At 48.0% G+C, this 13202-nt stretch overlaps 1 protein-coding gene across 1 annotated transcript; it reads right to left on the bottom strand.

Annotated features, from left to right (window-relative positions):
• Window positions 1-6258: 6258 nt before the first annotated feature.
• slc26a10 (solute carrier family 26 member 10) lies at window positions 6259-12470 on the bottom strand. The gene is made up of 18 exons (XM_068751525.1): window positions 12206-12470; window positions 11703-11813; window positions 11470-11627; window positions 11215-11379; window positions 10980-11132; window positions 10805-10887; window positions 10570-10717; window positions 10368-10481; window positions 9719-9796; window positions 9537-9632; window positions 9315-9421; window positions 9172-9241; window positions 7127-7309; window positions 6961-7015; window positions 6787-6875; window positions 6619-6673; window positions 6397-6503; window positions 6259-6297 (listed from the first exon to the last, which is right to left on the bottom strand). The coding sequence occupies exons 1-18, from the start codon at window positions 12468-12470 to the stop codon at window positions 6259-6261; spliced, it is 2076 nt and encodes a 691-aa protein (XP_068607626.1).
• Between the last annotated feature and the right edge of the window lie 732 nt (window positions 12471-13202).

The following is a 13202-nucleotide window of genomic DNA, read 5'->3' as shown; positions in this document are numbered from 1 at the left end:
TGCCAGGAAATGGCTTGGGCTTCCCAGGTGCCTTACCAACATAGCACTGTATGGTAAAGGCATCCTGGAGCTTCCTCTATGTAGCCTCACAGAGGAATACAAGAGCAGCAAAGTCAGGCTGGAGATGATGCTGACAGATTCTCGAGACCCCTGTGTAGCTCAAACCGCTCCTGCAATTGCAACTGGGAGGAAGTGGACTCCAACTGTAGCTATACACCAGGCTAAATCAGCCCTTAAGCACCGGGATATTGTCGGCCACGTGCAAATGGGAAGAGGAGGCATTGGCCTAGAGGAGGGTAAACCATCCTGGTGCAAGGCATCTCCAGCTCAGCGACGTGGGCTGGTGGTCGAGGAGGTTCGCCGAGAGGAGCAGGCTGCAAGGTGTGCAAAGGCTGTCTCACAAGGAAAGCAAGGTCAATGGATGCGTTGGGAAGATGTCGAGAAGCGCAAGCTCTCTTGGAGAGAGATGTGGGACATGGAAGCTTATCGAACCAGCTTTATCCTGCGAGCGACATATGATGTGCTACCATCACCACAGAACCTCAACCAATGGTACGGAGAAGATCCTACATGCCCCCTCTGTCCATCTCCAGCAAACTTGAAGCACATTCTAGTTGGCTGCAAGACAAGCCTTACACAAGGCCGTTACACCTGGCGGCACAATCAAGTCCTGAAGTGTCTGGCAGCTGCACTGGAGAATAGAAGAATGGTCGTCAATGCCCTGCCCCCCCTTTCCTCCCATCTTACATCATTAGGACATTTTGTCCGTGAGGGGGAAAAACAACAAAAAAGATGTATTCCAAAATCAGAGGTAGGACAGATGGGAGCAGCACGGGACTGGAAGCTCCTTGTTGATCTGGAGCAGAGACTCTGCTTTCCAGTGGAGATCGCCACGACCAACCTCAGGCCAGATCTTGTGTTGTGGTCTACCTCAATTCGAAGTGTTTACATCATAGAGCTCACAGTGCCATGGGAGGATAATATAGGCGAGGCCTTTGAGCGGAAGAAGCTTCGGTATGCTGAGCTGGCAGCGGATGCTGAACAACGGGGCTGGAAGACCACAGTCCTCCCTGTAGAAGTGGGCTGCAGAGGCTTTGTAGGCAGGACTGCTACTAGTCTCCTCAGGGGCATGGGAATCCGGGGCCAGGCCCAACGGCAAATCATCAGAGCCCTGTCCAGTGCTGCTGAACGAGCAAGCCAGTGGCTCTGGATCAGGAGAAGAGACAACAGCTGGGCCCCAAAATGACAGAGACAACATCAGGGGGTATAGAAGGGGGTAAGGCAGAGGGGGGCACACCCGGGACGCCAGGTGTTGCTGCTGAACCCTCTTGAGGTGTCGTGGGCCTGTCCAGTGAAACACCTATGATGGAGGGTGCCCACCTGATGACCCCAATGAAACCCTTAGCCCCTTCTATCCTGCCCTGTGATGACTATAATCCCTACCCATTTATCAAGGTAAAAAAGGATTGTAACATCCAGTCCCATTCCGGTATGCAGTCAGACAAGTTTGGCTCAGGGATGAGGATGCCCCTGCCGTGCAGAGTCCAGTGCACTTTGGGTGATAACACCATATCCTGTGTTTGTAAAACTGATCATCTGGATAAACCAGTGACTGCTGGGAAAGATCAGCTGGCAACTAGGGAAAGACCTTGTGACAGCTTGGAAAGACTGCAGACAGGAGGGAAAGACCCCGCCGGGCCTGCCACAGGCTAGCTCCCTGTGGTGGGAGGGGTATGGCACTGTAGTGCACATATCCCACCCAATATTGGCTACGAAAAATCTAAATGAGAAAATACCCCTAGAATCTGCGAGAGCGGGGGCGGAAGATGATTCAATGGCAGACCACACGGTAATTGACCCTGGAACGAACTCGACAATGAACATGATGATCAGCACTTTACCTGAGAAAACAACATCAACTCCAGGAAAAACGCTCCAGAGTTGCATTTGTGGCTGGGCGAAGGTTACATCTGCTGCAGGCCTAAAGATACATCAAGGCAGGAAAAAATGTTTGAAGAAAGTGGTGCAGGGATCTCGCATCGACCACTACTTCTTAAGAAGCAAGTCGAGTCAGTCAAGTGAAGTTCAGCGGCAGGACGTAAACCATAGTCCGCAGGACATCAATCCCCCTGTCCAAGAGGAGGAGGAATCAAGCACAGCAGAGTACCATGAGCCTAGCATACAACATCATGCAACAGAAACGAAGACCCAGGAGCGGAAGTCACCCATTAACTGGCCAAAATCCTGTGACAAAAAGGTATGGGAAACAGTCAACACAGACCTCATATTGCTGTTGGAGCAGCTTCGTGGAAATGCAGTGAAGAAACTGGATAGAATGGGAGAGCTCATTTACAACTATGGAGCTGAACGCTTCGGCGCTGCAAGCAAAAGGAAGAAAACACCATCCATCCCTATTCAATCCAGGAGACAGCAGGAAATAATTCAACTGGTCAAAGAAAGAAGGCAGCTGAAGAAACAGTGGAGGAAAACCACAGAGGAAGAGAAGGAGGGCATAAACGTGCTGCAGGCAGAAATTAAGAACCGGCTATCAGTACTGAGAAGAGCTGAAAACCTGAGAAAGAGGCGTAGAAAGAAGGAATGGGCAAGAGCTAACTTCTTCAAAGACCCTTTCAAGTTTGTAAAGGGTCTGTTCACGAAGGAGAAAAATGGAAATCTCCAAACAACAAGGGAAGACCTCGAAGCCCACCTATCACAAATATACTCCGACAGCCGCCGACATGAACAGGTCTCACTACCACATGACATGCCACCGTTACATCCTCCAAAACATCAGCTAGACGTCAGCCCTCCCAAGTGGAGTGAAGTAGAAAGAACTGTACGCCGAGCAAGAGCAGCATCCTCCCCCGGGATCAACGGGGTGCCATACAAACTCTATAAGTATGCACCAGATGTCCTGCGTTTCCTATGGCGACTGATGAGGCTGGTATGGCTGAAGCAGACGATACCAACAGCCTGGCGAAGGGCAGGGAGCATCCTGATCCCAAAGGAAAAGGACTCTACTGATATTAGCCAGTTCCGCCAAATCAGTCTCCTGAATGTAGAGGGTAAAATCTTCTTCAGTGTAGTGGCTCACAGGCTGACTAACTATCTGGAAGTGAACAACTTCATTGACACATCTGTGCAGAAAGCGGGGATGCCAGGCTTTCCCGGGTGCATGGAGCACCTGAGCATGATATGGCACCAAGTCCAGGCTGCAAAAAGGGATGGAAGAGACCTCCATGTTGTTTTCCTTGATTTGGCCAATGCCTTTGGCTCGGTTCCACACAACATCTTATGGTCGGCATTTAGCTATTTTCAAGTTCCAGATGCTATCACTGCCCTCGTCAGGGCCTACTTCCGAGATGTGCAGATATGCCTGTCAACAGCAGAGTACACCACGGCTTGGCAGCATCTGGAGGTGGGCATCATGGCAGGATGCACCATTTCCCCACTTGTCTTCACCATGGCCATGGAAGTCATTATCCGTGCATCTCGATGGGTGGTGGGAGGAGAGCGGCTAAAACCAGGCTTGCGCCTCCCTCCCATTAGGGCATACATGGATGATATGACCACTCTAACCTCAACCATTCCATGCACAAGACGGCTGCTGAAGAAGTTGCAGGAGAACATCGAATGGGCCCGGATGAGGTTTAAACCGAGCAAGTCCAGGAGCTTATCTGTGGTGAAAGGGAAGCTATCAGACCAGCGCTTTAACATCGGCGAGGAGCCCATACCAACTGTGTTAGAGAAGCCAATCAAGAGCCTCGGGCGTTGGTACGATGCAACCCTTAAGGATATGGTTCAAGTGGAGCAGCTTAGACGGGATGCCATCAGCGGTCTTCAGAGCATTGACAAGACCATGCTCCCTGGCAGGCTGAAGCTTTGGTGTCTTCAGTTTGGTCTCATACCTCGGCTGATGTGGCCTCTGACCATTTATGAGGTACCGTGCTCGAAGGTTGAGAAGCTGGAGAGGGTCATCAGCTCTTTTGCCAGGAAATGGCTTGGGCTTCCCAGGTGCCTTACCAACATAGCACTGTATGGTAAAGGCATCCTGGAGCTTCCTCTATGTAGCCTCACAGAGGAATACAAGAGCAGCAAAGTCAGGCTGGAGATGATGCTGACAGATTCTCGAGACCCCTGTGTAGCTCAAACCGCTCCTGCAATTGCAACTGGGAGGAAGTGGACTCCAACTGTAGCTATACACCAGGCTAAATCAGCCCTTAAGCACCGGGATATTGTCGGCCACGTGCAAATGGGAAGAGGAGGCATTGGCCTAGAGGAGGGTAAACCATCCTGGTGCAAGGCATCTCCAGCTCAGCGACGTGGGCTGGTGGTCGAGGAGGTTTGCCGAGAGGAGCAGGCTGCAAGGTGTGCAAAGGCTGTCTCACAAGGAAAGCAAGGTCAATGGATGCGTTGGGAAGATGTCGAGAAGCGCAAGCTCTCTTGGAGAGAGATGTGGGACATGGAAGCTTATCGAACCAGCTTTATCCTGCGAGCGACATATGATGTGCTACCATCACCACAGAACCTCAACCAATGGTACGGAGAAGATCCTACATGCCCCCTCTGTCCATCTCCAGCAAACTTGAAGCACATTCTAGTTGGCTGCAAGACAAGCCTTACACAAGGCCGTTACACCTGGCGGCACAATCAAGTCCTGAAGTGTCTGGCAGCTGCACTGGAGAATAGAAGAATGGTCGTCAATGCCCTGCCCCCCCTTTCCTCCCATCTTACATCATTAGGACATTTTGTCCGTGAAAGGGAAAAACAACAAAAAAGATGTATTCCAAAATCAGAGGTAGGACAGATGGGAGCAGCACGGGACTGGAAGCTCCTTGTTGATCTGGAGCAGAGACTCTGCTTTCCAGTGGAGATCGCCACGACCAACCTCAGGCCAGATCTTGTGTTGTGGTCTACCTCAATTCGAAGTGTTTACATCATAGAGCTCACAGTGCCATGGGAGGATAATATAGGCGAGGCCTTTGAGCGGAAGAAGCTTCGGTATGCTGAGCTGGCAGCGGATGCTGAACAACGGGGCTGGAAGACCACAGTCCTCCCTGTAGAAGTGGGCTGCAGAGGCTTTGTAGGCAGGACTGCTACTAGTCTCCTCAGGGGCATGGGAATCCGGGGCCAGGCCCAACGGCAAATCATCAGAGCCCTGTCCAGTGCTGCTGAACGAGCAAGCCAGTGGCTCTGGATCAGGAGAAGAGACAACAGCTGGGCCCCAAAATGACAGAGACAACATCAGGGGGTATAGAAGGGGGTAAGGCAGAGGGGGGCACACCCGGGACGCCAGGTGTTGCTGCTGAACCCTCTTGAGGTGTCGTGGGCCTGTCCAGTGAAACACCTATGATGGAGGGTGCCCACCTGATGACCCCAATGAAACCCTTAGCCCCTTCTATCCTGCCCTGTGATGACTATAATCCCTACCCATTTATCAAGGTAAAAAAGGATTGTAACATCCAGTCCCATTCCGGTATGCAGTCAGACAAGTTTGGCTCAGGGATGAGGATGCCCCTGCCGTGCAGAGTCCAGTGCACTTTGGGTGATAACACCATATCCTGTGTTTGTAAAACTGTGAAAAGGTCTTTTGATTCGCAGAGATCTTTTTAAGTAGACCTTTATTGTTAGAACAACCACCGGATGGCACAGACAGTTAATGTCAAGATGCACTTCATGAAATGTGCTGTGCAGTCTCGCTGCAGTGAACAGACAACATGTTAAGACGGGGCGGCATTTTCTGGACAGAGTTGCATATTCAAACATATTTTCAGAATATAAATAAAACTATTACCAAACTATTTAGTGCACTTTATTTTCCTCTTCATTGCCATTAACAGCTAAATAAATATTATCATAATAAAGGGCATTAAACAAGACAGCAGTTACACAAAATCATCACTATCTGTCTTATACAGTTACACATTCTGTTTTGTTTTTTTCAGATTTGTTCACTGAAACTATCTGATGGGATCGTTGCATCTCTGGCGTCAGTTTTTCTCTCGGCTTGATTTTACCCGTTTGATCAAATAACAGGAATGATTACATTAAGACTTAATGTAATCATTCCTGTTAGTTATCGTGCTAAAACAGGCGACGTCTTCTTTCAGATGTTGGTGTAGTAAAGGCTGGATCCAAATGTCGGCGCAGCGCTTGCACCTGAGATGCCCTGAGAGGCGTCTGTTCAAGAAACAGAAGGCCTCTCGTTATTCACACACACTTTGATGATGGGAGCGTGACTCATCACTGCCCCTCTTCTCACACCCAAACCGTCGTAGTGTGCTCTGGAGGTTTTTCCTAAGACAGACGAGAGCAGTAACTTAATGTTTAGGATCAGAGTGTTTAAAAATCAACACCTTTTATACATTTGTGAACTGTCCATGCTTCTTGGCTCACCTTCTGCTGTTGAATATACGTGACAGCATCATGAACAGTGACGAAGATGTGTTGAGGCTTCATGTAGGTCATGAGCCCGCTTGATGTGAGGATTTTTAGCACGCTCTCTAAGGGAAAATACATTATTTATCACTATTTAATGACTTAAAGTACGTTATCTTAACAGAACATAAAGAAGAAAACCCTACTTGGAATGGAATAATTCTGATATGTGTGTCTTACCATTACAATTTGACAAATATACATGAACTCCAACTTTTAGACATTCAGTACACATCTAAAAAAAAAAAAAGCAGAAGCAACAAATCATATTGACGCCATGCATAGAGAAAGGGATAAGACTGGATATGCTAAAGGTGGAAGCATAATGTCCGCTGGGAGCAGACTGACCTGCGTAAAGAGTCTTGCTCCAGCAACATCCACAAATATCACACTGCTGCAATCGATCAACACCGCCTGGACATCACTGTCCGACGCATCTGGAAAGAAATACAAATAAAGGACAAGAAAATTTAAATTGAAAACTGACAAAATACATCTAGAACAACCCCCCCCCATACTTACCAGATTTCAAAAACTCATTCTCTGAAGAAAACAGTGTGTTTGAAATGCCTCTTTCCTAAAGAATGATAAAAGGAATGGGGGGAGACACAGTGGGTGTAGTGCATATTTTACATATTTTACAGTGTGAGTTGTACATTGTACAGAGTAGAAATCGCAGTAGTTGTACCACAGTGTTGACAGTGGCCTCTCGCTCCCGTTTTTCCAGGGCTTTCCTGGCTTTCTCCCGGCAGCGGATCTTCTCTGGCGTCAGGCCGAGCAACTTGCTCATCTCCTCCCTGAAGAAGTTACGGTTGCCATAATAAATAGGCCCATTGTATGTAAGGATCTTCACTCCAGGCACCTCGTAGCACTGAAAGGAAAACACCCATTGTCTGAACTGAACTTCATTCTAGGACAGACCAACCTCTCTCTGAAGTTATGATTCATCTCCCGTTGTTGGAATGAGATTTTGGCGACCCATGTAAGACCAGATGAAGGTTGCTTGCAGGTGTAACCGGGTGATTGGAGTTAATTGGGCAGGCAGGTGTGGGAGGGAGCACCTGTGGCCCATTTACCACTGATTGGGGGGGCGGCGTATATAGGTGCTTCCCCTCCCTCGTTCCAGGTCCTCATTTTGTGTTTTCCCCGTCTCAAAGGCGGGTTGGCCGTATAGACTGTCACTGCCGTGTCTCTCCTTTTCTTTTGTTAGTTTTGTTTTTAGAGTGTAAATAAGCGTTTTGAATTCCTAATGCCGTGCTGGTCATCACTGTGAGCGGACCTGTGGGTGGGGAAACCTGCTAAAACGAGTTTGGGACCAAAGGAACAAATTAAATAGATCTTCAGGTTGAAAGTCCTGAAGTGGCGTTGTCGGCTTTGGCAACAATCGTTTGGCCCCATTTGCCCAACGTCACATTTTGGCGTTGTCGGCAGGATCACGATCCAGCACGGCATCGGTAGGGTTTTTTGTTTGTTTTTTATTTTTTTGAGAGAAGGCGGTGGCTTTGGCTGCAGGCGGCCCTTCCATGGACCCTGGGGGACGACCGCCAGGACGCTCCAGTGGTGGAGCAGGAACTGTGGGACCATGGGGGCCTGGTGACGCAGCTTCTGGCAGCTGCGGGTCGTCGGCGAATGGAGGGGGATGCAGCCCAGGCGAGGCCGGAGCGTGGACATCGGCATGGCAGCGTGGCTGGATCGGCGTTTGGAGCGGCGTTTGGATCGGCGTCTGGATGGGCGTGGCCGGATCGGCGTGGCTGGAATCGGCGTGGCTGGATCGACGTGGCTGGATTGACGTGGCGGGATCGGCGTGGCTGTGTCCGATGCCCCTCGGAGGACGGGGAACGACCGGGCGAGGCTCAGCGGGAGAGCCAGACATTTGGGGGAATCACCAGCGGGAAGAACAGACTGAGGGTCATTCCGGCTGTTCTTTTGGGGCCGAATATTGTGGCGTACGCTGGTGTATCTGGGGCTCAGGCGCTGAACTTCGGATGACGCCCGGTTTTTGACTGTTTTTTTAGAAAACTGTTTTGTTCTTGTATTATGATTTATCGGTGGGGCACCGGTAACTCGGAGAGGGGGAGGAATGTAACCGGGTGATTGGAGTTAATTGGGCAGGCAGGTGTGGGAGGGAGCACCTGTGGCCCATTTACCACTGATTGGGGGGGCGGCGTATATAGGTGCTTCCCCTCCCTCGTTCCAGGTCCTCATTTTGTGTTTTCCCCGTCTCAAAGGCAGGTTGGCCGTATAGACTGTCACTGCCGTGTCTCTCCTCTTCTTTTGTTAGTTTTGTTTTTAGAGTGTAAATAAGCGTTTTGAATTCCTAATGCCGTGCTGGTCATCACTGTGAGCGGACCTGTGGGTGGGGAAACCTGCTAAAACGAGTTTGGGACCAAAGGAACAAATTAAATAGATCTTCAGGTTGAAAGTCCTGAAGTGGCGTTGTCGGCTTTGGCAACAATCGTTTGGCCCCATTTGCCCAACGTCACACAGGCATATTACAGTTAAAGCAGTAATGGTTTCTGTTGCTGCTGTTTTGTGGTGGAGTTTTTGTATTCCTATGTTTTTAGCTTAGTTTATTTTTAATGCACGCCCTAGCGTAGTGCTGTAGTTTTGCATTCCCTTTGTCGTTATCTTATGCATGATTGCACCGAGAAAAATTCCTAGTTTGAGAATCCGTTCACTGACAATGGCGAATAAATTGATTCTGATTCTGGTTCTGGTTCTGGTTCTGCTCACCTTGCTGTGGTTCTCTACAGATCTGTAGATCTCTGTGTTGCTGGCCCGACCAAGCACTGAGCAACCAGCCCTGTTGAACCACAGGACACTGTTGTAAAGTGTGAGCTATAACACTGGAAGGGTGTGAGATGATTATCTGGTACCTTTGTGTGCGGCAGATGACGGTCATCATAGAAAAAACGACCCCAATGGCGAGACCAAGGTCAACGTTAAGAACCACCACAGACAGCCAGGTCACCACCCAGACCATCTGCACAAAGACAAAATACCATTAACAGTACAAAAGCACGTTGTAACAGTTAATAGATGTAAATTTGTGTACCATTATTCTAATTGCACTTTAACAATCTTTCACAGTCTCTTACAAAGTCAATCCTGCTGATTCTCCACAGCTCTGGCAAATCCTGAAACTGCAAGAACATCTGCCTGAGGCTGGTAACATTGATGCACGCGAGTACTGCCTGAGGAGAGAGATGAACGATGGCATGAGTGCAAGTTATTCCCCTCAGTCTCTCTACCCGACATGAGACACCTGCAGTAAACGCACCTTCGGTAGGAAGTAGAACAGCGGTCCAATCAGCAGCAAGACAATAAGAACAACCAGACTGGTAAAGAAGCCAGAGAGCTGCAGGAGCATAGACGCCATCCATGTCAAATCAAAGACAAATCATGATTTCAGCATTTTTCAGAACCTTATCGGGTCAGCAGGGCAATGTTTTAAAGTCTCTCTCATAATTTAGTCAAATGTAAGGCAAACTAAATACACCCAGAAACAAGTCTCGAAATGCCAAGACAGGTAACCTTTCAACTATTTTCCCCACCACGTGATGATATTTCAAACCTGCATAGAACTCAAGCAATATTACTTTCTGGCACCGTTTAACTAAATGTGCAACAACTGAAAATAAACCACTTCCAAAAGTTAAATGAACGTACATTTTATTTGATTAAAACACAAGGTCATTTATGGCTCTTTATAAAACAAACTTTATTCAGACAAGGCTAAATTAAAATAATAATATTTTGTGTTGCTTTCTTTTCAATAAATCATCAATTCACAGGGTAACGTGTGCGTCTGATTCTGCAAGCCTTTTATCACCCACAGCTAATCATCAGAATCAGAATACTATATTAATCCCAGAGGGAAACATCCATAATCCCTGACTCTTGCTTGCTGTAAATCGCCGTCACCCTACCTGCGTGTGTCCTCCTGCACTCTCCAGAATGTTAGTGGTGGCTAGAGTGGCTGAACTGGGGAAGCATGTGAAAAAAGAGGAAACTGTGTTGGAGACGCCATGAGCCAACAGCTCCTGGGGAGGGAAAGCATAAAACGCACAGTCAGCAGATTGGTAGGAAGTTAATATTTCAAGCAGCAGCTGTGGCGTTGTGCAGGGTTACCTGGTTGGGGTGAATCGAATATCCATGTTTATCAGCATAGATCATCGCCAGGGACACAGAAACAGCGTAACCGACAAATGTTATGGCCACTGTGTCTCCAGCGATGTCAGCAAAAGTGTTCAAAGCAGGCATCTGTGGCTTTGGGAATCTGGGGGGGGGAGGATGAGAGAACTCAAAGTCAAGCTACTGAAAGCGACTGAGCTTGGAGTTTCTCTTCTCATCTAATAAGAATTACCCTGCCGGTATGTGGCCAACGATTTCAATGTTGTAGACAGAGTCCAGCGAGGAGGCATACGCCACGCCGGTAGCAATAATAACCTGGAGAGGAGTGATCCATAAAATCATGACTTGTGAACCAGTATTATATTGCAAATGATCGAATGTGACATTCAGCAATCTGGCTGACTAACTGTGAGGATCTCCACGGGGATGGGAGTGCGCAGGCGCTGCCGGTAGTGCATGTTGATCTCCTTAACCGGCACCAGGACAGCCAAACACATGAAGGAGATGATGAGCTCCGCCATGTTGGTGTGGGCCAGGTTCTCCATCACCGACGCCAAAGTCTTACCAAACAAATCAGTTAGTTGTAGCTCAAAAAATATATATATGTCTGCTATGTCATTGCGATGCCATGCCGAAGGCCACCTTGAATAGTGAGAAGGTCCCAGTTTGGCGAGGGAGCCGCAGTCCCAGCATGCTTTGCAGCTGCGAAATGGTAACATGGAAGGCAGCAGCGCTGGTGAAAGCCTTAACAATTGGCTCTGACAGATAAGTGGAGAGGAAGCCCAGCTGAAGGCCAAACATGCAGAGCTGCAGGCGCAAAAAGAGAGGACTATAAAATGTGTCACGACAATATTATTTCAGCGCGTGTTTGAAGTGGATTTTGTCCGTCTGTCCTACCATCATGATTCCTGACAGTAGAGCGACAGCAGAGGCGACTCCAATCCGCTCAGCCTCAAACTCAACCACTTCAGGTGAACTCGAGTTCAACTCCAGGGGAGTGGGGACCAGTTGCTCCACCACAGAGCCCGTCATCAAGCTGACCACAGCAAAGGTACCTGAAAGCAGCCCTTCATCTCACCACTGTGCTTGTCTATAGTGTAAGACGGACAGCATGGAGATAAAAGTGTTACCTGTGGATACGTGGCGCCCTGTGCCGAAAAACATGTAGAGGACCACCGGGAAGAAAGAGGTGTAGAGGCCAAATATTGGTGCCACAGATGTCAACAAGGCAAATGCCATGCCTGTTTGGAAAGGGGCATGAAAAAGACATTTCTCTCAGTAAAAACATATTTCGCCCTGATATTTGTTCTAAGAACAGGAATTAACAAAATTATTACATATTATGAATTTGTCCTTATCGAAGTGTGTAAGCCTGACGTAATTATAATGATCAAATAATCATAAAATGTTTGTTTTTTTATTCAAATGACACACCTAGTTCCACTTTAATATACTTCAGTTGTTTCACATAATTATCAGCCAAATCTTCTCATGAATGAATCCAACTCCATTTATTATAAAATTATTCAATAAATATAATTAAACATAATCAAATATTGTAAGAGAAAAGAAGCTTTCTTTTTCCCTTTTGTGATTGTGAGATAAAAAAGAAAAGTCTGTCATGTTTACTCACCCTGGGGGATGTGAAGTATACCGACTGTCAGTCCTGCTATAGTGTCTCCTAGAATCCATTTCTTCAGTCTGTATCTCGGCAGCCAGTTGAAAATAGGAACTCTCTCCCTCAACAGGTGAAGGAAGGCTCTTCTTGAGCACCTGCACCTCCGGGCAAGCTTTTCCCGGAGCCGCAAGCTTCCACTTGTGTCTTGAGCGGAGCCGTAGGCCTGCTTGAAGTGATCCTCCGTGTAAATGTTCCTGTACACGGCCACAGAAGCGCTCATGGTTTCCCCCTTGATGGTTCACTTTTCAGGCACTGTGTTAAAGTTCGGAAAGTTGGTGTCTGCTGCATTTCATATATAGCAGACTATCCTGACTTCAAGAGCCATTGCATTTTCCTGTCAGACTCTTTTTAGCCAATGGCATGGCTCGAGGCCCAACCTTTTTTTTTGTGACAGCGTTGAACTTTTTTGCATTCAGTCGACATAAAGGTGTGCTGGTCCAATTTTTTTCCCCTCTCTGCTCTGGGTCCTACTGCTAAAAGGATTTTTTTAGTTTTTTCCTCCACACAAATACTAACATCAAGCTCATGACCTGGCTTTCATCCACTGCCTTCCTCCCTCCAAACACACTCTGTCCTAGCTTCACTCGTGTCCTGCCTCCAGAGGGTAACGCCGCGAGGAACAAGCTCAGAGGAGGCCACACAATGTCTACCACTGTGAAAAGCCTAAAGAGATCAAAGTGATATTGTTGGTGTAACCCCAAACCGTGTCTCTGAGCGAGGAGTTCATTTCCGAGGAGGATGGATGTCTGTAATGGATGGGTGTTTGAACAGTGTAGCCGTGAAGGAAAGGTCTGGTGTACGCATGAGACCGCTGTGAAACTCAATCACACATGGCAGCCTGGTTCATGGATCAAACATGCCTGGACTCTGATCTTAAGATTATATGAGATGTTAGAAGAGTGAATACAAGGGAGCTTTAGACAAAAAATAAGATAAAGCAAGATATTTGTGT

The sequence above is a fragment of the Brachionichthys hirsutus genome, chromosome 2 (genome assembly GCF_040956055.1).
Source record: "Brachionichthys hirsutus isolate HB-005 chromosome 2, CSIRO-AGI_Bhir_v1, whole genome shotgun sequence".
Lineage (NCBI taxonomy): Eukaryota > Metazoa > Chordata > Actinopteri > Lophiiformes > Brachionichthyidae > Brachionichthys > Brachionichthys hirsutus.
The sequence above is the reverse complement of the archived record's forward strand: the minus strand, read 5'-3'. Positions and strand labels throughout refer to the sequence as shown.